We start from the raw sequence: 25795 nt of genomic DNA on the forward strand, positions 1-25795 counted from the left end.
ATACCTACAAGAGACACCAGCAAAATTGCCAGTGTGGGAACACAGCAAGAGAGAATGTGCAATGGTTAGGCTGTCCACTGACTCTGGTGGGTGGGAGGAGAATTCTTGCTCCTCATTTAAACTCAAGAAGTGCAGTGGAGAAAGTGCAGAAATGGCTTTCACTGGCTAAAGGCCAGCGGCTAGAACCCACACTAAAGCTATGCAGCAGCTTCCCTTTACACCTGCAATCTCTTGCCTCTTAGGCAGATCCTGACTTCCTCCTACTGCTGGAATTCAGCATTAAAAACTAATTTTGCATTCAAATAACCAAAATTACTACAGATCTCACCAAGCTTCCAAAATTCCTATGCACTGAAATTATCCCTTCCTTGACAGATGCCCCTAATTCTTTTAACACAATCAAAGCTTCCATTCCTTCAGACAAATCTCTCCAAGTACTTTATTTCAACAGAAGGCCGGTTCTCCCCAACCATTCCAGACTAAAAATAGAAACTTTTGACCCAAAAGACTCTTTAATTGGCAAAACTGCCATATTTCTGAGCATCCACCATTCCAGACACTTGGGAAACCCCAGTGAATACAATGCTGCTGGCCACCCCATGGACCTGAAGCTCTGCTCTTCTAGATGCACCAGCGATCTGCATGAATGTCTGCTTGGAAACCTAATGGCTCCTGGTCTCTGGGTTAGCTTCTTCCAATTCATTCCTCACACAGTGACCAGAGCAATTTTTCTGAGGCAGGGAGGAGGGTGCCTTCTACCCTCACTGCCTATAGCAGCATGTCAGAATGTACAGCATCGATGCGCATCAAGGTGTGGGGCTGATGTGAAGCATGGAGAAGCACTGACTTGACTCCTCAACAGGCTGCCTGTGAGCAGGAAGAGGAAGGAAATGTGATGGTCAGCACCCAGGAAGAACCAACCTGTGCTCCAGATCAGGCCAATAGCCCTTCACTTCCCACCTCACCCATACATTCAGCCCTGGCACCAATGCAGTGGTATTCAGTGTGGGTTAGGCTGTGTCCTTCAATGTTGTCTCCTAAAGCTTACAGAAACAAGCCCAGTGCTTGGTAGCAGGGGCCACGTCTTATCTCTTCCTCCATGCCCTCTCTTCCAAGCACACTCTGCGCCTGAAGCCCTTAAGACAGCCCCTGTCTGCTCCTGTCCCTGCTCTCATTGTTATTCCTATTGGCCATTCCTCCAACGACTGACTGTCTTTGCAGCCTTCCAAGAGCAGCTCAGAAGCTACCTCTTCCATGAAGACTTTCCTCATATTTCCTTCCCCATGACAACTGTTCCTTGTGCCTTTACCATAGAGCTTTCATTTAACCTTTTACACTAGCTACTTGAGGTTTGGTAAGAATAGAGGCAAAATTCTTGGAAATGCCCAAATTTGTACAGATCACTAAAGTGTAGATGTGTGCCCTCCAACACATATGCAAGGTAGGTGGATAACATGGATGAAGTGGCTGTTTTTATTTATGCCTCACTGCTGATAGCAACTTGACAGACATGACTCAAACATATGCCTTGGCAGAATTAAAGCCAAATGACCAAAGATGGGAATACTACATCCAAACATGTTATGGTCTAATTTATTAGAACATTAAGTCATCCGATTTTTTTTTAAAAAAAACAGCTTTTATTAGACTATAAATTCCTTGAGAGAAGGATCTTGGAGCTGTCTGACACATTTAACTCTGTCCCTCTCAGAGCACCACACATTCAATTAAGATATTAAAAAAAAAGATGTGGACAGGAAGAATCTAGGGTGGACCATATTTGCTTGATCATTTTATAAAATTTTTCTGTTTTTGAGAAGGGGTCTTGCTATATTGTTCAGGCTGGTCTTGAATTCCTGGGCTCAAGTCATCCTCTGACCTCAGCCTCCAAAGTAGCTGAGCCTGCAGACATGCATCACTAGGCCAGGCTTCTTGATCCTGTTTTAAGAATATCAGTTAATGGTCCAACACCAACCTGCACGGAGTTGTTCCAAGAGGGAATTCCACAGGGGTGGAGCTCATATAGGTAGGGCTGCTGGGTGAAAATGGGAAGCTTTTCAAAAGAGGTCTCCCTGCCTGGGCAGCTTCTGTTGGTGAGTCTACCTGCATCAGGAAAGATGACTTTTATGGAGCCAGTCACCTCTCTGCTGTGTTGGAGTAATTCAATCCCAACTCTCCAAGAAAAGCCAGGCAAGCAGGACAGGCGAGGCAGGAAAACAAGTCTGAGAGCATCCTGCTTTGGACTACTACCATGACTATTACTACACCTGAACAAGTACATGCAGCAAAAACAAATTACATTCCCATAGTAAACTAAAGCATATGCCGAGCTAAACACCCAGCTAAGCTGGAACACAATGGTTGCCCTGTTTATTCACCAAGCATTCAGGGGGCTACTCTAACAGTAAGCACACAAGAAAGCACAGTGGGAGGTCATAAGGACACGTGGCAAGGAGGCTATGAGTCTGCTAGCACTACATCATGTACACTGGGTGAGTCTGCAGCAAGGCCTCCCACTCCTCACCCACTGGGGTCTGAGCAAGATAAGCATTATGAAACAGCAGCCTCCATTACTTCTCTACTCTCACCTCTGACTGCCAGAAACAACTCTTTCTGTACAGAGATTATGAAAAATTAACCACCACACCAAAACTAACATGTTTTAAAATAGGACTCCATACAGCATTCTCCCTTGCCTGGCCCCTGCCTACAGCCTCCCTGGAGCACTATACTATGAACACTATGAAATATGTCTTTCCAGTATTTCTCATCAAATGGCTATCTTCATCAAATTGCAATCATGCCATGCCTACTGCTCAGTACTTCTTTATTTCTCAATGATATTTACAGATACTTTTTTTTAATTCTCCAGATACTTTTGCATTACCCAAAACAATCAAAAAATATTTATGATATCTCTAACTGGCTTATTACATTTTTGCAGATTTAGATTATTTTTATCTTGACAAAAATACATTTTGCTGATATATCTTTCTAAAGCATTACCACTTTGTTCATTTATACTCAGCTTACCTCTCCTATTTACTACCTCTTATTAATTCCTTGAGCTTCAGAAATACCTTTCTGGTTTTGACATTATATTGTGTTTTGCTTTGATTAATCTTATCAGTTTTGCACTTTGTTTCACACGTCAAGCCTACAATAGCCATTTCCTGATTTCATAACAAGTCCAAACAAGTCCAGATCATTAATCAATAAAAAATATTTCCCTCAATGGTGAAATCTACTTTCTGCGGAATGCTAACAGGAACATTATGCTCTCCTCCCACTGACATCCAACCTAAGGTCCTGTTCTTGAGGGGGAAAAGCTGCCTTGAAGAACTGGTCTCATAATTATCATAATTACCTTTCCAAATAATGTTTGCAGCTTTCAAGTTCAAGCATATTAAAGTTCAGGTGCCAACTTAGATGGCCAGGCTTCTAAGCCTCTTCTAGAAGTCTTACTTTCCTGTGTCTTCCCCTACCCTACACAGTCCAGTGACTTACTCTCATGCCACTGATGCCTCAAAAGCCATGGTAAAGGTGGGTACCCACTGCTGCTTCTCCAGGTAGGAAAATGGGTTCCCTTCAGTGCATCATTCCATGGATAGTCAGGACACCAAGCCAACGCTTATGAGGCAGATGGGAAAATCCTTTAATAATTATATTTGAACTATTAACATTTTCTGGTTTATAAAAGTTTTCAAACAAATTTCAGTAAAAATAACATATGTTCTTTCTACCTTATGATTGCCATTCTCTCAATAACCCCTCCAGGACATTGGCTCCACCTCCTTCTCTCCCTGCTCTGTATTCTTTCCCTAGTAATTAGCTTCTTGGGCTAAAAACGACATTGTTAAGAAGCATAATATCAAAACAACTGTTCCTGAGGCACTTTGCATATGTAACCTTCAGAGAACTTAAAAAGCAAAATTAGAAGCAAAGCCTAGTTTGCACAAATTACAAATGACGGAGCCATAAAAAAAGTATCTTGAACTCATCAGATTCATATTAAGTGAAGAATGGTGACAAATGACAGGGAGGATCTTGTGTTCATCAGAAAGCAGCATGATTTTCCAATCCCAGTCCACTCGGCAGAAAACCCATCAACCTTCAGACAATTCCTAGGGAGATGGAGATCTGAGATCCTATGTGCCTGAACCATGCACAATGGCTTGCAAACGGCCAGGGAAAAGAGAGTGTTTCCCCTCCAGACACACCACTGCTTCAGGCCAACTTCCTAGATCACAGGTGTCCCTGCAAACCCCAGAATTCCTCATCCCCAGAGTTGGCACCTTGTTTACCCCTCTATTTCTCTACTTTAGAGTAAGGATGTGATTGCTCTCTTATTCATCACTGAAGCCATATCATAATGCATACCCACAGCTTTGTCCCTAAAACCTGCAATAAGTACACAATTAGGATGGTGACATGGACTTACTTTTATTTTTACAACAAAACAGATGTTTACCCCTTAGAAATGAACAGTCATGGGAGTCCACTTTTCATTAATGACAACTAATGAAGAACTACTGTGCATTATGAACCACACTAAACACTAAATCAGAACAAAAACCTCATTGTTCAAGTAACCAAAGAGCAGGCAAACCTAAACAAACCTTAGAATATACCAGCATAGAGGCTGGGATTGTGGCTCAGGGGTAGGGCACTCGCCTAGCATGTGTGAGGCCCTGGGTTTGATCCTCAGCACCACATAAAAATAAATAAATAAGATATACTGTGTCCAACTACAACTGAAAAAAAAAAAAAAAAAGAATACACCAGCATATACACCACCAGCATTATTCTCCAAATAAATACAAAACTGTGAATGGGCTGTTTTGGGCAGCAAAAGCCACAGATACTCTAGTGCCAGCTGCACAGTACCTCATGTGTCCACTGCATAGGAGAGAGCAGTTACGAGTAGTCTGCAGGTGCACACAATGGTAGTCAACAAAGAAGCACCTGTCCTCATGCCCACTCCTCAGCACAGATGATTCCAACGTGGCAGTGCACGCAAATAAACCAAGTCAGCAAAAGCCATTCCCCATGAGAAGGGTGTGACCTGAAACCCACCTGTTGAACGTCCTGCTGGAAAACACACAGCTGCAGCCTCTGGTGCAGCCGGACTTTGCGGTGTTGCCAGATGTTCTCAAGCTGCCGTTGATGGTGCAGCACCTCATGGATGACATCCAGGACATGGTGCACAGCCTTGGAGTAGTTGGCAGAGGCCGTTAGGGAGTCAGAGCTGCCAGGAGTCAAGGGCCTCTGGAGCTTGTCAAGAAGTGACTTTCCATCTTGGCTCACCTGCCCAAAAAGTGAACATGTGATTATTCAACACCAGTGGCTATGTCCAGGCTGGGCTGTAGATGGTGCCCTCAGGTACATACACATGCGTGCACGCACACGTGCACACACACGCACATATTCACATATAATCATACAACAGCATATTTTATATACAATCAGATAGACTTTAAAAGAATCCATCCATGATCCATTAATACCACACAATCAAATGTTGTAACACCAAGTTACATTAAGATTCATTATCATGAACATCATAATAGATTCTATTCTTAATATATAAAGATACTATTTGCCTTAAGTAATATGAATCAGCAAACCAAAGTTGCATTGCCGGGATATCTATGAATTTTAAAAGTGAGAATTTTCTCTTGAGAAATTATTATAGAACACAACAGATCATCACAAACATCACAAAAATTTTAACATTGAATCTTGAAACCTTAGTTTAAAAAATAATCAATAATCTAACAATAGGCAAAGAATATGTAATGAAATTTTCTGACAGCAATTTTGCTCGAATAGCAACTTTACTCCACAAAATAAAAAGAAAACTAAAAATGCCATTATAATTGGTTTATTAACTTCAGGTAATTTTGATTAAAATGTCTTTTTTTAAAAAAGAGATTTCAGTGTTAAATTACAGCTGTTAATTATCAAACTATAATCAAACAAAAGCATTTGAATTAATAGAAGAAATTTTAAAAGGGGAGGGTGGAGTATGGAAAGAAAAGAATTATGTGGTCTTCATATTTACGAATGATCTTAAGATTTATGAGTAATTATGCCAGAGATAGTAGAGAAAAAATGACTCCAGAAGACAACACAAAGGACATGTGGTAAAGGGAGCACCCAGGCTGTGAGACAGAGGGTGCCTAGAGCAATCCTCTCCACCAAGGTCTATCTAGGTCTCTCTTCTCTGAAACCTCCCCAGCTGGAAACCTGTGTCTCTAGTTAAAGGGGAACACACGCAGGAGTGTGGAGGGAACAGGCTCTGCTAGTGGCACAGGAGGCCTCTGGAACTGCCTAACCTGTTCCTTAACTCTTAGAGGTGTGACTGTACAGGGAAGAAAAATGTTTTGTTGTTGTGTTTTGTTTTGTATTTGCAGTACTAAGGATTGAGTCTGGGGTACTTTGCCACTGAGCTACATATCCTGACCTTTTTATTTCTTATTTTGAGACAATGTCTCACTAAGTTGCTGAGGCTGGTCTAGAAGTTGTGATCTTCCTGCTTCAGCATCCTAAGTCATTGGGATTACAGGCTTAAGTCATCAAGCCCATCATGTGTTTATTTTTCATAACGTGCATTTGAAACCTTTGTTAGAAGTGTTGATTTTACCCTATGAAGGTTTCATGATTTAAAGTAAATCTAATACATCCTTATAACAAATTTTAAGAGAAAACAAGTCCAGCTGAAGACAACAGAGTAAAAATGAACCATGTCAATCACTCAGTGACAATCAAAACAAAATATGTTAAGGCTGGGATTGTAGCTCAATGGTACAATCATTGCATGAGTGAGGCTCCAGGTTCAAGTGCCATCACCAGGACACACACAAAAAAGTGTTAAAACCAAAACTGTATCAAATTATGTTGCGTGCATATATGAATATGGCATAATGAATCCACTATTATGCATAATTATAATTATAACCAATCATAAAGAAATGGAGTGGGCGCATTTCTTAGAACTGGGAACCACTACTTCATTTCTTTATTTTTACATTGTATAGATCCTAAAAAATTTGCCTCAGAGTCATTAATAGCTGCTGAAGTTTCAGCCATCTCACCCAAATTCCTGGCACCAAGGGTAAGAGGTAAGGCAAGTACTCTAACACTGAGCTCTAACCACAGCCCTAAAAAAAATTCCTTATAAATAGCTCCTTAAAGTTTCATTACTCATAATACACATAAGTCAGGAAATGTATAATACAGCATATGATTTGGTGAGCACATGACGGAAAGACATAGATCAGAAGCAAATGCTGCCTCTCCAAAGTTCACTCACCCCTCCTTGACAGCCAAACCTCTATACTCAGAAATGGCATATTCCAGCCATAAAGCTGCATTTCCCAGCCTTGCTTATTTATAGGAGTGATCAATATAGAGAAGTAAAAAATGTTGAATGGGAATTTTGGGAACAGTTTAAGGGTCAAGTTGTAACTATGCTCATTCCGTCTTGCCCTTGCCTCCAGGAACTTGGGTAAGATGTTGGAGTTTCAGCCACTGTTGATGATTCTAAGGCAAACTTGACAGCCATTTACCTGCTAGAAGAGTCAACAGGACAGCCACACTGGCCCTGGAACAACAGTCTTCACAGACTCCATCTACACAAGTAGAAAGCAAGCTCTATCTTGACCAACTGTTTTGGGTCTTAAACCACCAATGCAAAATGTGTCAAATGGGTTTCCAGCCCTCATGAAAAGGCATCCATGTGACAACACCAATACCGTTCTGAAAACGAACAAATCCGAGCAACAATATTCCAGAAATGGCATATTCTTTCCTTGAGTGTCTTTGCATCTGTTTGGCAGCTCTCAGTAGCACATATTATGACTGGCATGATAGGAAGTCTGCTGAGTAGGTGAAGACAGAGACAGCTCACTGAGCAAGCTCTGCCCCCAGGAATCCACAGGCAGAGACCAAAGTGCTGCTGCTGGTGCCACCACTGGTACTGTCATTTATCAGAATGACAGTGGTAGCAGCAGGGTTTTGCCGGAAAGATCTTGGACAAGAGAACTATCTCACACCCAATAAGATAGCACGGAATTTCAAATGTTCATATATAACAACTCTCTAGTGAAACTTTACAGAATAATTGTTTTATTTCCATGCAGCTTTTATAAGTTTGGCAGTTTAAGAAGTATTACCTGAGCACATAAACAATATCATAGATCTTTTTAATAATTTTTGGCAAAATGTTTTTGTGAGTATAGTAATATGTGAAAATGTCAGAAATTTATAAAATGTTAATATGTATTTCTATCATATAGAAAAGAAGGTTTTAAATGGTATATAATATATACAGCCCAAAAATTCATATATATTTCAAGTATAAAACCAATAATATGAGTTTATGGTTTGTAATGTAGTTCTGAATGACTTTAACCATAGAACCAGGTAAAATCTACTTCAGTTACACACTTTGTTTAAAACTCTGTTTCTAGTTTTTAGCCCCTACAAGGGAAAGCAGCTGCCAAAAGAAAATCAGCCTCCATTATCAAATAGAAGGACTTTTCCATAATTTTTAACTGATAAAAATCAGCTCATTTTTTAGTCTGCTCTTTGTTTTTCTTGGAATATGGGGCTGGGGGACTTGACAGGCAATCAAAATTGCATTTTATAAACACTAACTAAAATTTTATAAATATATGAACTCATACGCTCTAATATCTAAATGAGTTAAGGAAAATGCAAATATTAACAAGTAAAACAGTAATTAAAGATAAGTTTAAAATTTTGCCATATCAAAGGTATGCTTGGTTCCTAATATTTAGAAGGAAGTTTAACTGTTTAAAATCTGGAACAATGACCTGGTTCCTGAATATTTATTTTTGATCAGAACTGCACATATGTGTACCTTGGATCTCTGTATGCCACCCTAAAAAGGAGTTTCACAAAACTTCACAGAGGCTTGCCTATTCTCATTTCTGGTACTTGGATCTCTACATTTCCCATTAAATCAGATTCTGAGCTAAGTCTGCAGCAGGAACATTCTTCTGTTACCCAAAGTTGAATGTTGTGCTACAAGAACTGTATCTGGACACTCCTGCTTAAGGCTGCAAAAGCAACAACCATCCAAAAGACAAATGATTTTGACCCAGAAATGTTGTCAACTAGGTCCAAATGTGGTGTCTTATAGACATCAAGTGGTAGGAAACAACAATCCAAAGGTAAAACAAAAATAGGCAAAACACACAAAACCACCTAGTCTGTCATGAGGAAATGGTGCCCTGGCAGCTTGAGCAAAGGGAAGGCCCTGGCTGCTCTGACTCTGAACGCCCACAGCCAGTGCACCATGGCCTCCCAGCACAGGTCTCTTCAGGAAGCCTGGGCGTGGGTCCACTATCCTCTCCACCTCCTGTGAAACCGTTCTCATGCCAAGGTTTTCATGGTGGAGAAAAAAATGAGAAGGCAGCAGGTGAGCACTCAGTCTATTCTGTACAACAGTGGACACTCAGACAAGAGCTGAACCTACTTCTCCAAGGACGTCAAACCTGTGTTAGGATGGCTAAATCAAGAAGCTTCTAGATCATGCCCTGACAGTGATGCTTCCCATGCTCCAAGGACACCATCTGGTAAAGAGAAGGATAAAAAGACGGTTCTTTCTCTGGGGAAAGTTCTTATAGGATGGACTTCCAAAGCTTATTTTTTTAAAGATATTCAGTTTCTGATTCAAAACCGGATCAATTTAATTATGCCTAACCTTCTCTGATACCTCTACTTGGATCATTGGAAAGAAAAACCAAAATAAGACCAAAAGAGGCAACTGCTGGTGCGGCCCCATTGGCACCAGTTGGACTTAACTACCTGTGCTCTGCATGCACATTCGTTCTGCAGACCACACTTGGGCTAGCTTTTTATCACTCCTTTTTTGGAGCCCTCAAAAGGCTTCTAGCTGAGCTCTGGGGTACAGTAGAAGTGGATGACAGCATCATGTGACTCTGGCAATGCTACGACCTTTCATGAGATTGTAAAACAGTTGTTCTATAAGTGATGTGGAGCAAGGGAGCTGAGCTTCCACTCACCTCCCAAGTGGTCTTAATAAGATTACTATCCAGGTGAATCATTCTGCTACTTGTTTTTCTCTTATGCAAATAACACTAACTATGCCATCATCCATTTACATACTGCCTTTAAAAGGCACTCAACCAGCTTCATGGGCAGCAAATCCTATGGCTGTTGAAGTACACACTAAGTCAGCATACTTGCTAAGCTGAGAAAGTGATGCAGAAACTAAACCCTGGTGTTATCCTGGCTTGCAGCAGGCCAAGGTCACTTTGCCTTTCTCCTGCTCCAGGGCTGTAGTGGGGAGGATGTGTGGACACTTACTATGCTCTCACCTTGAAATCCAAACACATGATTTTTAGGCTTATAAGGAAACATGGGCACACTGAGATCAAAGTCATTTGAATGAATTTAGTTTCCTGAAAAACTTGTAGATATGCTGGCTTGCTTAAAATATTAAAAACAACTACTTTACATGCTGTTTATAAATTACAGGTTCTCAGTCATCCATACTGCTTCACTCTTGTGATCAGCTACAGTAAGCAAGATTGGTCCCAAATCTTAGCAAGCTAAAGCAAGCAAATATTTGTGAGGTAGGCTGCTCTGTCCCTACAACACACAGAAGAGCAACATGGGACAGAGCTAATCAAACAGAAAAAAGCAGTCTTTCTTTGTCTCTTGAAAAAAAATGCTGGGAAGGTTTCCTATAGCAAACTTATGTCACCAGACACTACAGACTATAAACACAGTTTTATTTAAAAGTTGTGGGAAAAAGCAAGCGAGTAAGAAAGAAGGAGGGACACAAGGTGAGGAACCAGCTGAGCTTATGAACATGGCTGCCCCAAGACAGCTCTGCATCTAGCTGGAAGTCTAGCCCATGGCAGGGCTGAGATGGACACTTCCAAAGCAGACCCACAACTCTTGAGTAACAGGTAAAAAAATACTCCACAGGGTCAGTGGGTAGGTAGGGAAACCCACTGAGAATATTGATTTGGCATCTCCAGGGATGGAGCATGAGAAGCTGCATCTTCAACCAAGTTTGAAAATTACTGACTCAGGAAAAGAAAAAAAATCACTTAAAAAAAAAACAAAGTTGTCGTTCCCTTCCTGTCCTTCTCCCCTCCTGGCATGGAGGAAGTGAGGCAGTGAAGAGTGGCGGTACACGGCTTTCTAAGGAAGAGGGCAATATGGAGTAGGGGGTGAAGAAGCCAGACCAGAATAATTGGGAGATTGACCAAATGCTAATTGAACAGGTAAGTTAACATATTGAGAACAATGGACGTCAGGTCTTTTGCTATCTGAGAAGGGATTTATAAGCATGGAAAGAAAAGGGCTAGAAAGAACCCTGAGGTTCCTGGATTGGAAATGGAAGAACCGGTACAAACAGAACACATGTGCTTTAAGAATATAGGTAGTCACAGATAGATACAGCAGTAATTTTAGATATATGTGTATAATTGTGCATGCACATGGATGGTTGGGTGGGTGGGCAGATGCAAGGAAGTTAGAAAGAAAGGCCTGGATGGGTGAGCATATGGATAGACTGATGGATGGAGGGACAGGTGGGTGGGTGGGCACACTTCCAAACCATGTGTCCTGGCTGCTCAGAGGGCCTAGAAGCGCTGACACCTCATAAGCAAACAAGCCCTCTGGCTCTACTTTCTCAATGCCACACAATACAAGGAACCTTCTTACTGAGTGAGATGGCTGATCCCAGAGGTCGGCAGGAAAGTACAAGATGAGCCTGGAACATTTTGTTAAGCCAGAAAGTAAAGGAGTGTTCAAAGGATGAGAAAGACATATCAAAAGGACACAGAGAGGGATTCCAACTGGTCAAATCTGTACAATTTACATGTCAAAAGAGAATAATAGATAATCCACTGCACACAGTAAGACTGCATGAGGAAGAAGAATGGGGGGGTTGGGTTGTTCTTCCTTAAGATAGAAAATGATCTATAAATACAGAAGGAATGATGAAACTAAGTAACTGTCATCAGAGTGGTGATGGATACAGGCAGAAATCCTCATGGAGGCTGAGCTTTGGAGAAGAAGTCTGAAGAGTAGTGTTATAGCACTACATCTGCCTGCAAAACATTCAGCAAAGACAAAGTCTGAAAATACTTTAACTATATATTGGAGAACTTTGCAGACAACAATCCATTTAGTGGTCAAGGTTAACAGCTCCAGGGGTGGGAGGGGTTGGCATAATAGACCTGCAGCTGTGACACCTGGAAAACAGCATGAACCTGCCAAGGCACAGCCTGAGGACCCCATGAGGTGGATGGACTTGAATCAGGCTAAGAGTGAAAGCCTTGTGCCCCATAAGACCATCATAGATATAAAGGTAAGGAATGTCTGATTTAGAAAGAGACTGATGAGACACATCCACTAAAGGTAGTGCACACCACTGGACAGCATCCCAGACCAGGAAAGAGACAGAGACTCTGCTAAGACAGCTGGGGGATGAGAATGGGATCTGAGGACAGAACGGTCGTGCTAAGAGAAGGAAAGAAAGAGGGAAGGAAAGAGGGTGAAACAAATGTAGCACAATGCTAAAAATTGGGAAATCTGGGTCCAGGGAACATGAGTGTTTTCTGTGCTATTCTACCTCTTTTCTGTAGATCTGAAACTATTTCATAATTTAAATAATTTAAAAGGCAAAATAATTCATTATGTTCTAAAAATCTTTTCAGTCCATCCAGGTCAAATTATTGTCTCCTTGAATTCATACTTCTGTTACAAACTTGTTATTGAGGCTAAAAATTTAGGTTTACGACCTTAGCCTGGGAGGCTCTTTACTTTTGGTTAAATTAGTTTGAATTATCAGTATCAATTTAAAGTGAATAAAACTATACCATAGATAAATGTAAGTTCCTACATCAAGATGCTCCATTTTTATAAAATGTAGTTTTAAGAATTAAGAGATTCTGGGCTGGAGTTGTGGCTCAACAGTACAGCACTCACGTCTCACATGTGAGACCCTGGGTTCGATCCTCAGCACCACATAAAACTAAATAAACAAAGTAAATATTTTTTAAAAATTAAGAGATTCAGGGGCTGGGGATGTGGCTCAAGCGGTAGCGCACTCGTCTGGCATGCGTGAGGCCCAGGTTCGATCCTCAGCACCACATACAAACAAAGATGTTGTGTCCACCGAAAAAAACTAAAAAGTAAATATTAAAATTCTCTCTCTCTCTCTCTCTCTCTAAAAAAAAAAAAAAATTAAGAGATTCTGTACTTGTAAGAGAGCCAAGTACAGAGGCAGTGTGAAGTGGCTGTTTTGGTGGAAGGTGACATTGTTCAGGTGAAGGTGATTGAGAGGTATGCCATATTATTTTCTGGGTTGAGTCCACAGGTGAAGATTATCATCAGCTTCTGCCAGTGACCTGGTGTGTGAATGGAAACTATTCAGTCCTACCTTCATTTGTCAAGGGTATTTAGATGGCTGGCTACAAGCCTACCAGTGCAATCAAAGATGGTATACTGGGGGAAAGAACTTAATGGTTTTTAGAAATTCATGTAATCCTCATAAATCGATGTGATTAAGGAGGAATACATATGTTCAATTTTCAGTTTTATTACAGAAATGGCTATTATATATTGTATGTATGTAAAAATCATCTCTAATAAAGTAGGCAATCAAATTAGCTAAGAAACACTGCATGTAAAATTAAGAAAACTAAGAGTTGACTATTTTTTTTTACTCCTACTGGCAACATGAAATAGTGCTATATAGGGGGAACTTGCTAGGCAAAAGGGGTAACTTCAGAAACAAACAATTTAACACTAACTTTCGTGGAAGGAAGGACTGACCTCTTCTGAAGCAAATACAGTAGCACTTCCTGTGTCCATTTAATGTACCCATAGACACCAGGGGATCAAGAGACCTGGGCCCAGTGTTCAGTGAAGCACAAGAACTGCCAGTCTAAAATGCAAACAGCCAATTCTTCCTTGCAACTTTGACAAGAGTGGGTGTGGTTCAGATCAAAGAAGACTGATTTAAAACCAGCAAATGTTTATTAAACATCTTCTATACCAAACCCCCTGCTAGGTACTCTGAAACATTTTCTCATTGAGGCCTCAAAGTAATCATTCACCTTAACACAGAAAGTATAGCTGCTGCCTATTAAAGGAGAATGGAGGAAACTTTTTAGATAAAAGTAAGCATACGAAATTCTAAACATCTCTCCCACAGAAACATCTCCAGGAATATAACCATTAACGCAAGGCTGACTGGTCTGCAGGGCCAAGTGAACAAGATGCGGGCAAGGGTGAGACTGTGTAACCCAGGCTTGGGCATCATGTGTGTTAGGGTCTGTAAACAAGACAAGATGGCGCCTGGCATTTTGCCAGAGGGAGTGGTTTGTGAAGTAACGCCAGTGAGCCATTAAGTGTGGAGATTCCTTATTGGTTGACTGCTGTATCTAGTTTATGTTAATTAAGATAAGCTGTGTGTAATGTATATATACCCCTCCTGTCCTACAATAAATGGCTCCCACTCCTGCTGTACCAATCTTTACAAGTTCCTCGCCAACCCCCCCCCCCGTTAGTTTGCCCAGCCAGCTGGCCTACGGCAATGTGGCCACCAGGTGGCATAGTATATAGGTAGGAGAGTAGTAAGTGGAAACAGGAAGCCATCCTGCTCCACCTGCTGATCTCCTAACAAGCCACTTTGGGCCTCATTTGTTAACAGCAGAGACAATAATGGTACATATCTCTGAGTTATGAGCATTAAGTAAGGTATTACATAAAGTCCTGACAATACAGCATGAAATAGAAGGAGGCAGCAGAAAATAAAACACGGATACCTTAAATTAATAATGCAATGAACTCTGAAATAACAAAGAAAATGCTACACTTAGATTTCTAAAAAAACAATTGTGCTTTGCAATCCAGACTATGAAGCTGAAGTAGGCTTTCACTGTATTTTCTAAAAAGTTTCATTCAAAGTTTAAACTGAGTTAAACAAGACCGAATAGCACACAAATACATATTCTTAAGTACATATAGACAAGAAGACTGGATTTCATTTATGTAGCTGATAAAAATACAAGCACTCAAATCAACAAAAGTCAGAGGGCTATGAAAAGTCACTGGCTGCACACAACCAGCTTTACTTGTGACCTCCAAGTACAGGAATTCAAATGCCGAGTGACAAAACTGCAGTTTAACTCAACATCTTAGGTTTTTACTGGGTTACCCAAAACTTCAACTTGTCAGCTCCTAGTGCTATGAGGCAAAAATACTGTTGCCTTGCAATCTAAGACAAATTGGTCCTTACCTCAGAATAAGCAAGGGTGATGTGCTCGTAGATTCCCTGATGGTGATGGATGGCATCTTCCAGATCCTGCAGCTCAGATGGAAGGTCTACTTCACCACAGGCTTTACACCAGGAGTCCACGTTGCTCATGTACTTGGGGGTTAAAATAATAAGATCAGGGCTGGGGTTGTGGTTCAGTGATAGAGTAATTGCCTAGCATGCATGAGGCACTGGGTTCAATCCTCAGCACCATATAAAAATAAAGATATTATCTCTACCTAAAACTAAGAAGTAAATATTTCTTTAAATTAAAAAAAGATCACATCTATCAATTCATCACATATCATTTATGTTGAAAGGGGATATTTTTAAACATAGTTTGAAAAGAAGGGTAGTTGTGTAAGATCATAAGAATGTAACATGGTTAAATGTTCATCTCAAATAGCATTAATGAGAGACCTCAAATGTGATGTAATTCTTGGACTCCACTCCCAGAGGTTAGGGTCTAATGGGATAAGGGCCAGGCTCATGAACCTGTGCTTTTTTTTTTTTAGTTGTTTTTTTGGGGGGACGGAGGAGGTATTGGGGATTGAACTCAGGGGCACTTGACCACTGAGCCACATCCCCAGCCCCGTTTTGTATTTTTTATTTAGAGACAGGCTCTCACTGAGTGGCTTAGTGCCTTGCTTTTGCTGAGGCTGGCTTTGAACTCGAGATCCTCCTGTCTCAGCCTCCCGAGCCGCTGGGATTACAGGCATGCACCACCATGCCTGGCTGCGAACCTGTGTTTGGACAAAGGCTCAGATTTCTTCTGCCTAGGGTGTGGGTAGGCCTCTGGAGCAGCACTACCCTGCACTGTTAGGGACACCCTAGCCAGTTTTGCCAATCCACATCTTAATCTATGTTTCTACCTGCCCTGTACTCCCAGCTCAGCCCAACCATGGTTGCAAGAGCAGGATGTGGCTTCTCTGAGGAGCTGTTTTTCAGACTTACTTTTTCTCTTACATTAAAATACTAAAGGAAAAGACCAAGGTAGCTGAAACTACTTGACTAACATTAGCAAGAGCAAGCAGCCCATTCTTTTACCCTTTCCAAAGGAAATTAACACAGGAATAAAGAGGAGACCAATAAAGGCAGACGAAGCTGCTCAGCTGTGAACCTCAAGAAAGGTTTAGGAGGTGGCAGAACCATTCAAAATTTTCCAATTTGCATATAAACAAGAGTCTGAGCCTCCCTGAACGTCCAGGACTGCTGACAGCAGTTCCGATCTCAATTTTCCCCACTGCCACCCACATCTCCAAGACTCATCAATAGTGGATAAATCACTGCCAAATTTCCAAGGGAGATGCTATCAGAATCCATCACAGTTAAGTGTCCAAGGCAAGTGCAGAAGGCACAATTAAAGAAGCTAATTCAATTAAGCTCAGCAGACATCAACATATTTCCCTGGGTTTAACCTCTTTCACTCTGTTTCCAGCAGGTTTTTATACATAGCAGGGAATGCAGTGGATGGCTGTCTTAAAATGGGACACCTGACCATCAGATGGGGGAAAGACTCTATATATTACTCTCGTAAAATATGATGAGCATAACCTCCCAGCTAGTTACGGCATTTAAGACCTTAAAATAGACAAGTCACCCAAGTAATTATTGTTTATGAAAATCCCTGTATTAATGTTGGCTCAGAAAAATATCTGTACTTTGTTAAAACCTCTGGGCTTGACAACAATTCAAATGGCACAAAGTGTCAAGGACAGCAATTAGTTTCTGATGGCTCCAAACATCACTAAGCCAGCCAGCACCAAGGAGTGTTTTCATTACCCTCTTTTGTGGTGTCTTCCTAATTCCCTCCAGGCACTGGAAACTGCAACAAAATTACACTTCACCACCCCCATATATATTCAGATATGACTACTTACTCCTATTTCTAAGTATTTCCTGGATAGAGTGTTCTATAAATGTCATTTAGGTCAGGTTGGTTGATTCTTTAACTTTATTTCACTTCTTCTTCCATTATTGTACTTAATGCCAATTAGTAATTACTGTAAACACTTTTGAAATATGAATTGACTGAGGTTAACCATCACCATTAATAAACCATCAGGTCCAAGTCAGCAATTAATTTACTCCTGGACAATGGCCACTGCCAAGCACCCAAAACAAAGAGTTTCGACATATTCCAAGAGACAAAAATGCCTCTGATGGACCATGGTGAACACAAGTATTAGCTACAAAGCACAATACTTCACAATTTAATAACAGTTGTCAGGCTAACAGATCACTGCATCAAACTCTATTAAAATATATGCAACTCTTTTTGTTGAAGCAACTGAAATTAGTTAAGGTCTGGACACACCTGGCAAAAATTCCTTTCATAACAAAGTGCTTGAGTTATTTTTTAGGGAAAACCTTCAGAATTCATTCAAGGATGGTTTGAAATCCCTATACGCGTGGGTGCACACGTGGGTGCGAGCGCACACACATCCCCCCCCAAAAAAAAAATGAAATCAGCTTTTCAAAAATGCACATCACAGAAGAAGCCAGCTTCCCAAGCAATAACCTTGACACAGGCTCCAAATCCCCTGCACAGAACAAAACTCACACAAAAGAAACACACAACCCGTGAAGAGGTGTGAAGCCGGTCTATGCCTGCACAAAGGAACCCTACTCCCTGTTTTTGCCACCCAATTAGTAGGCAGCTTTTCCCATTACCAACTGATCAGAGAGGAAGACCTGGGTGTTGAGGTCCTGGCCTCCTTGCTGGTTGGCTGCACAATAAAGCTCCTTCTTTTTGTAAAAGATGGTTCCCTAGCACTGGATTCTATGCTTATCCAGCAGTAGGTGGAGCTGGGTGGTGGACAGCACACTCAAAGTGCAGTGTTGCATTTCCAGCATAGAAGAGAGAATAGAGGAGAGAGATCCTGATGCTGAGCAGAATGGAGACTTCTTAAAAAGTTGTTAAAACAAACAAACAAACAACTGTTGCTGAACAGATGATAAACGGAGTTTGTATTCGTCACTTTGCAAAACTGAGGCAAGAGGGTAAGGGAAGTGATTTATATACCCAGCTTTCCAAGGAGAACTTGAATAACTAGCAGATTGATTCTCCTAGGCCCTTCCCCGACTCCCTGTTAACTAGAGGGAGCTTCACCCTGAGGTGCTGGGCTCTTCTGCTTGTTTGTCTCCACCACCCACAGCTAGGGTCCTAGGTAGCCTCACTCCTACTCACTTCTTAAGCCCATCACCTCTACCTCCCAGACAGAGTCTCAGCTGAGCATAACTGATTTAGGAAAAAATGGAAAGTTCCTAGAGTATGAACTCTAAAAATATTTATTCAAAAGGGATTCCTCCTTTTTGAAGTGAGGCTGGTTGAAAGTATACATACACACACAAATTTAAACTTCAGAGTTCTTATTTCTCATCTCATTTTCTGTCTTCATTTCTAGAAAATATTACCCGCTTTTCCTTTTTGTTTCATCATTTTCACTTTCTCCCCTGGGTCCCCTTCTCTGCCCAGGAAAATCATGGGGTAGAAAAAGCATTTTCACTTGTGTATCATAAATCAGCTATGACAGCTCCAATAGAAAAACTCAGAGAAGACAACCTCAATTTGAACCAAAATAAGCCAAGAATCACTCTCAGTACCTTAAAACTGCTTTCATGGATACACTACTCATTTTGTATATATATTTTGTCCTAATTCCTTTATTCCATGATAATCTAATTTTTACCAAAAGCCAAGAATTAGTCTATGCTTTTGGTAAAAGCTTTCATGAAAGAAAGAACATATATAAAGTGAAATTCTGTTAAGACAGGACCAGTGACTTGTATTATTTGGAAATAATGAAGCATTATACTTGATATTTTCCTCAGAATTTTAACCCAGACTTATGATAAAATCATACAAATGATAACCATTGTATATTAGTCATGCTTATAATACATGTTACTTTTAAAACTTTTTCTGAAAAGCTCAAAACTTTCTGTGAAAAGTAAAATTTTATAAGAATACTAACAGAAGTACAAAAGAGTTCATTTTATGTGAGGAAATGAAAAATGTAGCCATAAAGCTCAAGGAGAGTCCCAGCTTTGGGAATATAGGCAAGCCATTCTGGCACAGAGACGGTCAGGATATAGGTGCCCTGTGAGGGCAAGCCTCTATCAGAGCAGAATGCTCTGCAGTCACACAAATGTGCCTCAGTGCTGCCTATACAGCAGCCACTAGCCACACGTGAATGCCACCTATGTGAAATAGGAATGCTCCAGTAAGGCATTCCACTTTTGTTGAACCCTATTTTCAGAAATTACTTTATTATTATCATTTTATTCCACTTGATGTGGCTTCAGTGGCCACATGTGGGGACAGGCAAGCAAACAGGAGAATGCAGTTCAGGATTACTGTGGTTAACCTGGAAAATTGAAGGTATAGTAATACCAGGTCACTTAATTCTTTTTTATAAAAAGGTAATCTTAAAAGAATTTGCTATGGAACCATCCTAACATAAAAGGACTGTTAAGTGGATATTCACACCACATGACCAGGTCAGTAAGGCTGGGGCCCCTCAACACTGTCTACTGAAAAATCACTGTGGCCATGTTTCCATATTTGTAAACTGGTATTCTGATTCCTTATCTTCACGGGAGATAAAGACATGAGAGAATGATGGAGACTCTGCAGGAAGGCATAACTAGAGAGATCCTGATGCTGAACAGAATGGTGAATTCTTAAAAAAAAAAAAAAAAAAAACCAAAACACTTTTTAAGCGCTGCTGCATAGACGATAAAAGGAGTTTGTGTCCTTACGTAACTCCTTGAAACTTCACCCTTGTCTAGTCTTAAAATTGAGATTTCTACGGTCATGAGCAAATACCAAAATAAGAACACCCATGGAGATACAGGTGCAGAAGTGCACAACTCAGCCAAAGCCTCATCTTCACAGAGAAGGCTACTTCCACCAGTAAGACCATTAACCATGGGCCACATATTTGAGCATTCTGTTTAAATTTTCTCATGAAAATTCTAGATGGGAATCAAAAAGATGGATTGAAACATAACTCATGATGTCCAAGTTTCTGGGCCTTTCCAGACTGAGCTATGAAAACAACTTAATGTGACTAGACAGCACATTATCTAAAAAAGGAACAAAGTTGACCCATTCTTCTGTTCTCCTGGGAAGAGGAAACTACTTTAGATGTAAACTTCTCCAATCTATCAGAATTCCAAGGATGGCCTTCAGTGATGCAGAAGAGACCATGTATTTTTACCTCAAAGTCAGGAAATACTTGCCAAGAATCTGTACATTTCAGTGTCTGGGCACAACTGCATCATTCATCAAGGTACAGGATACATGTTGTGCCCTATCTTCACCAGGATACTCTCCCTAAATTCATATTTGGCTTCTGTGGCTGCTTTATATGCATGGAGCCCTCAAGCACACTTGAAATTTATGCAGGAACCCATTAAGTTCTGTTCAATAATATACTCCTGTAAATTTAATTTTCTTCAACTCCCTAAGTTACAGCCAAATAAAAACACTCCAGGTTGTCAACTTTGCTGTATGTTTGAAAATTTTTAATAAAACATTAGGGAGAAAATGCCTCATGATGTCCACATTTCTAGATTCCGTTTAGGCAGGCAAGATCAGCAGGCAGTCTCTTGGGTTTACTTACAATTCTGAATCCCCTCATGTTCATGAAAGACACTTCCCTCCATCTTCCCCTTTAGGTCACTTACCGTTTTCCTAAGCAGCTTGTTCTGCCTCTTATGTATTCACATTAGCTTAACCTGCCCTTCTGGGGGCCCACTACCAACTTCACACCTCCTGGACCTGCAGGGTTGCTATATGGCTACCAAAGATGACACACTCATGGACCACAGCTCATCCTTCCCCTCACAGTGACAACAGATGATCAGGTACACAGCACTGCTCTGTATAGTAAGGGTCAGAAGTGGTCACAGGGCCATGAAGAAGGATCTGTTTCAGGCTGAGAAGGTTCCTGTTACTTTAAAAACTTGTTTCATATGTAGACCTTTGTAATGTTCTATTATAAAATTAGATAAATGCATAAGATAATAAGCAGAAAAATGAAAATCTGAAATTCTTCACTCACAGTTTTTATATGATGCTACTAAGATGTTTTTCTCTTTATATTCCACTAATTTCCTCACTTGTTTCATACTTCAAAGGTTTCTAGAGTTGAGATCACTGCTAATTAGTGTCTTGTGCAACATTCCGACTATCTTGCTTAAATCCTAGGCAAGCTGGGGCCTCTATCTTACCTTCACTGACGACTTCACTCTCCAACAGAGACTGGTTTTAGGTGAGAGAAATACTATGTCCTTCTTGAAAGCATTAGGGCAAATCCTTATGAATGCAGTACCCCCCACCACCACCAAAATTGTTCCCGAGAAAGCTACACCAGTAATTTTTTTCTTTTAAATAGGGTAACCATTTGCCTCGTTCCCGGGAGTTTTCCTAGTGGCTGAAAGTTACTGTTCTCTCTGTTTTGGAGGAAGAGGAGAAAAACAGGTGGATGGAAAAACAACAGCAGTCACTGCTTATTAATGAAGATTAAGTAGCTCTAATTGGAAAATCTGAAATCTAACACTTTTGAGCTATATAAATTTTTTGGATTTTGGGACATTTTGGATTTCAAATTTTCAGAGTAATGGGCTGGGGATGTGGCTCAAGTAGTAGCGTGCTCGCCTGGCATGCACAGGGCTCTGGGTTTGATCCTCAACACCACATAAAAATAAAATAAACATATTGTGTCCACCTAAAAAACTAAAAAATAAATATTAAAAAAAGAATTTTCAGAGTAAGAATGTTTAAATAATGTTCAATGCAAAAGCTACAAAATTGGACACTCTTAAGCATTTTGGTAAGGGGTTCTCAACCTATATTTACTATGCAGGACACTTAACACAAATGATCACATTTACGTGATAAAACTATCCCTTTCTGAACAGATACTTTTATTTCTACTTTATTACTTTTATTTCTACTTTTTTCCTACATGAAAAAACTAAAGAACAAAGAGGTTAAATAATTTGCCTAGGGTTGCACAGCAACAAGTAAGAGAGTTTGGATTTAAACTTAAGAGGGACTTCAGAGCTCACTTTCAGAGCTTACAGTCAAGTGTTGCACAAATGATCTCCAAGGATTTGCTGCACATATTGAATGACTGGAGGAAGAAATGTTCTGGCTACCACTTCATGGGCTGGGGGTTCTAGGCACTGACCTTTTCAGCCTTCTGGTGGAAAATGGAGGACATGTCCAGCAAGGTGCTACGCTCATCCAGGGCTGCCGCAAATGCCTTCCACTCCTGCTCCAGCTGATTTGCAATCTGCTTGATCTGCTGAGAGGCATAGTGGCCAGATTCCACCAAGCGATTGGCCACCGACATTATGCGGTTTATATTTACATACACGTTCTGCAAAAGAGGCAGAAGAAGTGGGCCCGTCAGGAGAAGGTTAGTAGAGGTTCCTTTCTAGAAACCCAGACAGCACTTTCTGAAACATTCTACTACAGTCCTATCTGTAACAGTAGAATCACCTGATAGATGATGTTATGTATATATATATTTGCTCTCTGGGTTTCCATAAATCCTAAGTACTGGCTCCAATTTCTATTTTTCAAACCATAGAATTATAAAACAACTAGCTAAAAAGCATAATTGTCAAGCACAAAGCAATCAAACACATAAGTGGGTGCACACAAATATACTATTCCTCATTTCTTGGCTTCAAATACCGACAAGGATCCAAATGGCAAGCAGTCGCACAGAAATGAAGCAACTAACGAGAACCCAGAAACCAGAAAACACACACACAGCAACTGAAGACTATTCACGAAAAAACAAGCTCTCCTTTCTACATCAGTCCAAGTCCATCTTTTTGGTGCCAGCAGAAAATACCGTATAAATATATCTACTTTCTCTTAGGAAAATGCACCAAGGTAGAACCATAAATAATGCTGTGTTCAGCCACATCAATGTTTATAGCAGCACAATTCACAATAGCTAAACTGTGGAACCAACCTAAATGCCCTTCAGTGGATGAATGGATAAAAAAAAAAAAGTGGCATATATACACAATGGAATATTACTCAGCAATAAAAGAGAATAAAATCATGGCATTTGCAGGTAAATGGTTAGAGTTGGAGAAGATAATGCTAAGTGAAATTAGTCAATCCCAAAAAAACAAATGCCTAATGTTTTCTCTGATATAAGGAGGCTGACTCATAGTGGGGTAGGGAGGGGGAGCATGGGAGGAATAGATGAACTCTAGATAGGACAGAGGGGTGGGAGGGACAAGGAGGGGGCAGGGGGTTAGCAATGATGGTGGAACATGATGGACATTATTATCCAAAGTACATGTATGAAGACATGAATTGGTGTGAATATACTTTGTATACAACCAGGGATATGAAAAATTGTGCTCTCTCTATCTAATATGAATTGTAATGCATACCACTGACATATAAAAAATTAATTAAAAAAGACATAAAATCAGAGAAAAAAACATGCTATTAAAAAATAAATAAAAGCATGAGTACACTAAAAAAAAAATGCTGTGTTCATATTTAAGTAAAGCTTTTTCTGCTGTGTTGAAATTCCTATTTAAGTCTACCAGTTTACTCCAAAAATAGGATGAAGGCTTTTAAAAAAGAATTTTTAAACTCTGCTTTTTTTGGAAAACACATTCTCCCCACGGCATTTCACCTTCCACCTGCAATCATCTCTGGGGTCAGTAGTGCATCCAAGGTTGGTGGCAGGTTGCGCACACCTTCAATAATCCCAAGATGTTTTTCTTCACATACTTACCATTTATGACACTGCCACCACATTGTTCCTCCCTGTGGATCTCCAGATACAGGCCTTTCGGCTCCTCCCACTTGTCCCTAATCGAATTTTCCCATTTCCTCCTGTCTCCCTTCCTAAGGCAGCTCTGAGCCACTCTCCCAGTGCCTTCCACAAAGCCCTGAAACAGCTTCCACCCGGCCCCATGGTGTCTGCAGCCCACCCTTGGAAAGCACCTAGAGAACTCACTGTCCATTGTTTCTTTGTACCTTCTTTTATTCATCCTTTCCCTCTATTTCTCACCCAAACTAGAACTTGGTAGAGTTGCCTCAGTTTGGGTTTACAGAGCCACAGGAGTCCAGCCTGAATTGCTTGAGTTGCACATACAGGTCAGAATCAGCTAGAAAAAGAAGGAATTTTGGAAGGCTGTGCCAGTCAAGGCCATGATCAGTGGGAATGGACCTCAGTTGCTTGTGTGATGGCATTAATTATCTAACTAGTTAAATAAGTTAAATGCAATGTACCCATTCTCTTAAGCATTTTATTCTTCCCTCCCTCATCTCAAAGTGACGGTGATTTAGAATTGCTAATTTCCCTTTCTCTGAATCCTTAAAGAGGAAAAGCCAATCCAAACAGTCTGTTGGGAAGAACACAAGAAGATGCCCTCAGTTAGGATCTGGAGAAGAGCAGTGTATTCAGATGGCTGTACTATGGGAACCACTCATCAAACTCATTATACTAACAGTTTACTGTATCATTTTATTTCCCATTCTGTGTACTATACCTTTTCTTTCTCTCCATCACCTATAGCACATAGAAAAGAATACAGCAGCCGACAAACTAATAGCAAGCCTGTATTCAGATGTGGCAATGTGCAAGTTCCTCCATTAAAAGTACCTATACCTAAATTCCTCTCACCATAGCTTTTCAGAAATATGTGTTGTGGGACAAGGAGCATAATTGTTGGTAACCAGATTGTCAACTGGTTGTTTGCAAAACACTGTAAGTAGCAAGAGAAAGGGCTGGAGGTTTGTAGGCCTTGTTCTGTATAGACAGATGTCATGGATATTACTAAGGACTCATGGACGTGTTTAGAATGAGGGACAGGACTATTCCAGAAACTCCCCCAGCAGTCATCACCCAGCCCAGTATACAGAGGTACTACATTCCTCCTAGTTAAAATTTAAACTTATAAAAATAATACAGGTAATATTAAAAATCTTTAAAAACCAAAAACAATAGATACTACCTATACCTTTAGGAGTTCCTCACCTTCTTTAATTGTATTTTTAATTATTACATCCTAGGTAATAATTGCCACCAAACAAGTACTACATGTTATACACTATTTTTAGTGCTTTACAAATACAAAGTGAATAGTATCTGTAGTTTACAATTAGGCAACTGAGGCTCATAAAGGTCAAGCAAACTGCCTGAGGTCCCACAGCATGCAGAAAGTCAGAAGTGAAGTTTCTGTAGCCACACCTTCTCTCCTGTCTTCCACATCATGCTTCCCATTCTCTCCATTCTTGAGTCTGTCACTGATACTGCTAGGGGGAGGGAGTATGTTTTCTGTTCATTCCTAGAATACATTATATTATTTATGATTTTTAAAGTATATGGTATAGTACTGTATGTGGATAAAATGTACCTTTTGCCACTAGTTGAAGTTTCAGAAGATTCAGAAAAAATTAATAAC

General features: G+C 40.4%; 1 protein-coding gene and 1 long non-coding RNA gene across 3 annotated transcripts in view; both read right to left on the reverse strand.

The window, feature by feature from the left end:
* Trio (trio Rho guanine nucleotide exchange factor) overlaps positions 1-25795 on the reverse strand; it is a 339986-nt gene that overhangs the window by 170645 nt on the left and 143546 nt on the right. For both annotated transcript variants that reach the window (XM_058570740.1, XM_058570741.1), the window contains exons 7-9: positions 22537-22728; positions 15317-15448; positions 5077-5307 (exon numbers count right to left, since the gene is read on the reverse strand). In XM_058570740.1, coding sequence (XP_058426723.1) covers positions 5077-5307; positions 15317-15448; positions 22537-22728 — 555 coding nt within the window. The remainder of the gene's footprint in view (positions 1-5076; positions 5308-15316; positions 15449-22536; positions 22729-25795) is intronic.
* Positions 416-5070, reverse strand: LOC124109592 (uncharacterized). The gene is made up of 2 exons (XR_006857033.2): positions 1976-5070; positions 416-867 (listed from the first exon to the last, which is right to left on the reverse strand). It is a non-coding gene; the product is annotated as an uncharacterized LOC124109592 (long non-coding RNA).

This window comes from Marmota monax, unplaced genomic scaffold (assembly GCF_021218885.2).
Source record: "Marmota monax isolate L192 unplaced genomic scaffold, Marmota_monax_Labrador192_F-V1.1 WCK01_AAM20220418_F8-fsc00120, whole genome shotgun sequence".
NCBI lineage: Eukaryota > Metazoa > Chordata > Mammalia > Rodentia > Sciuridae > Marmota > Marmota monax.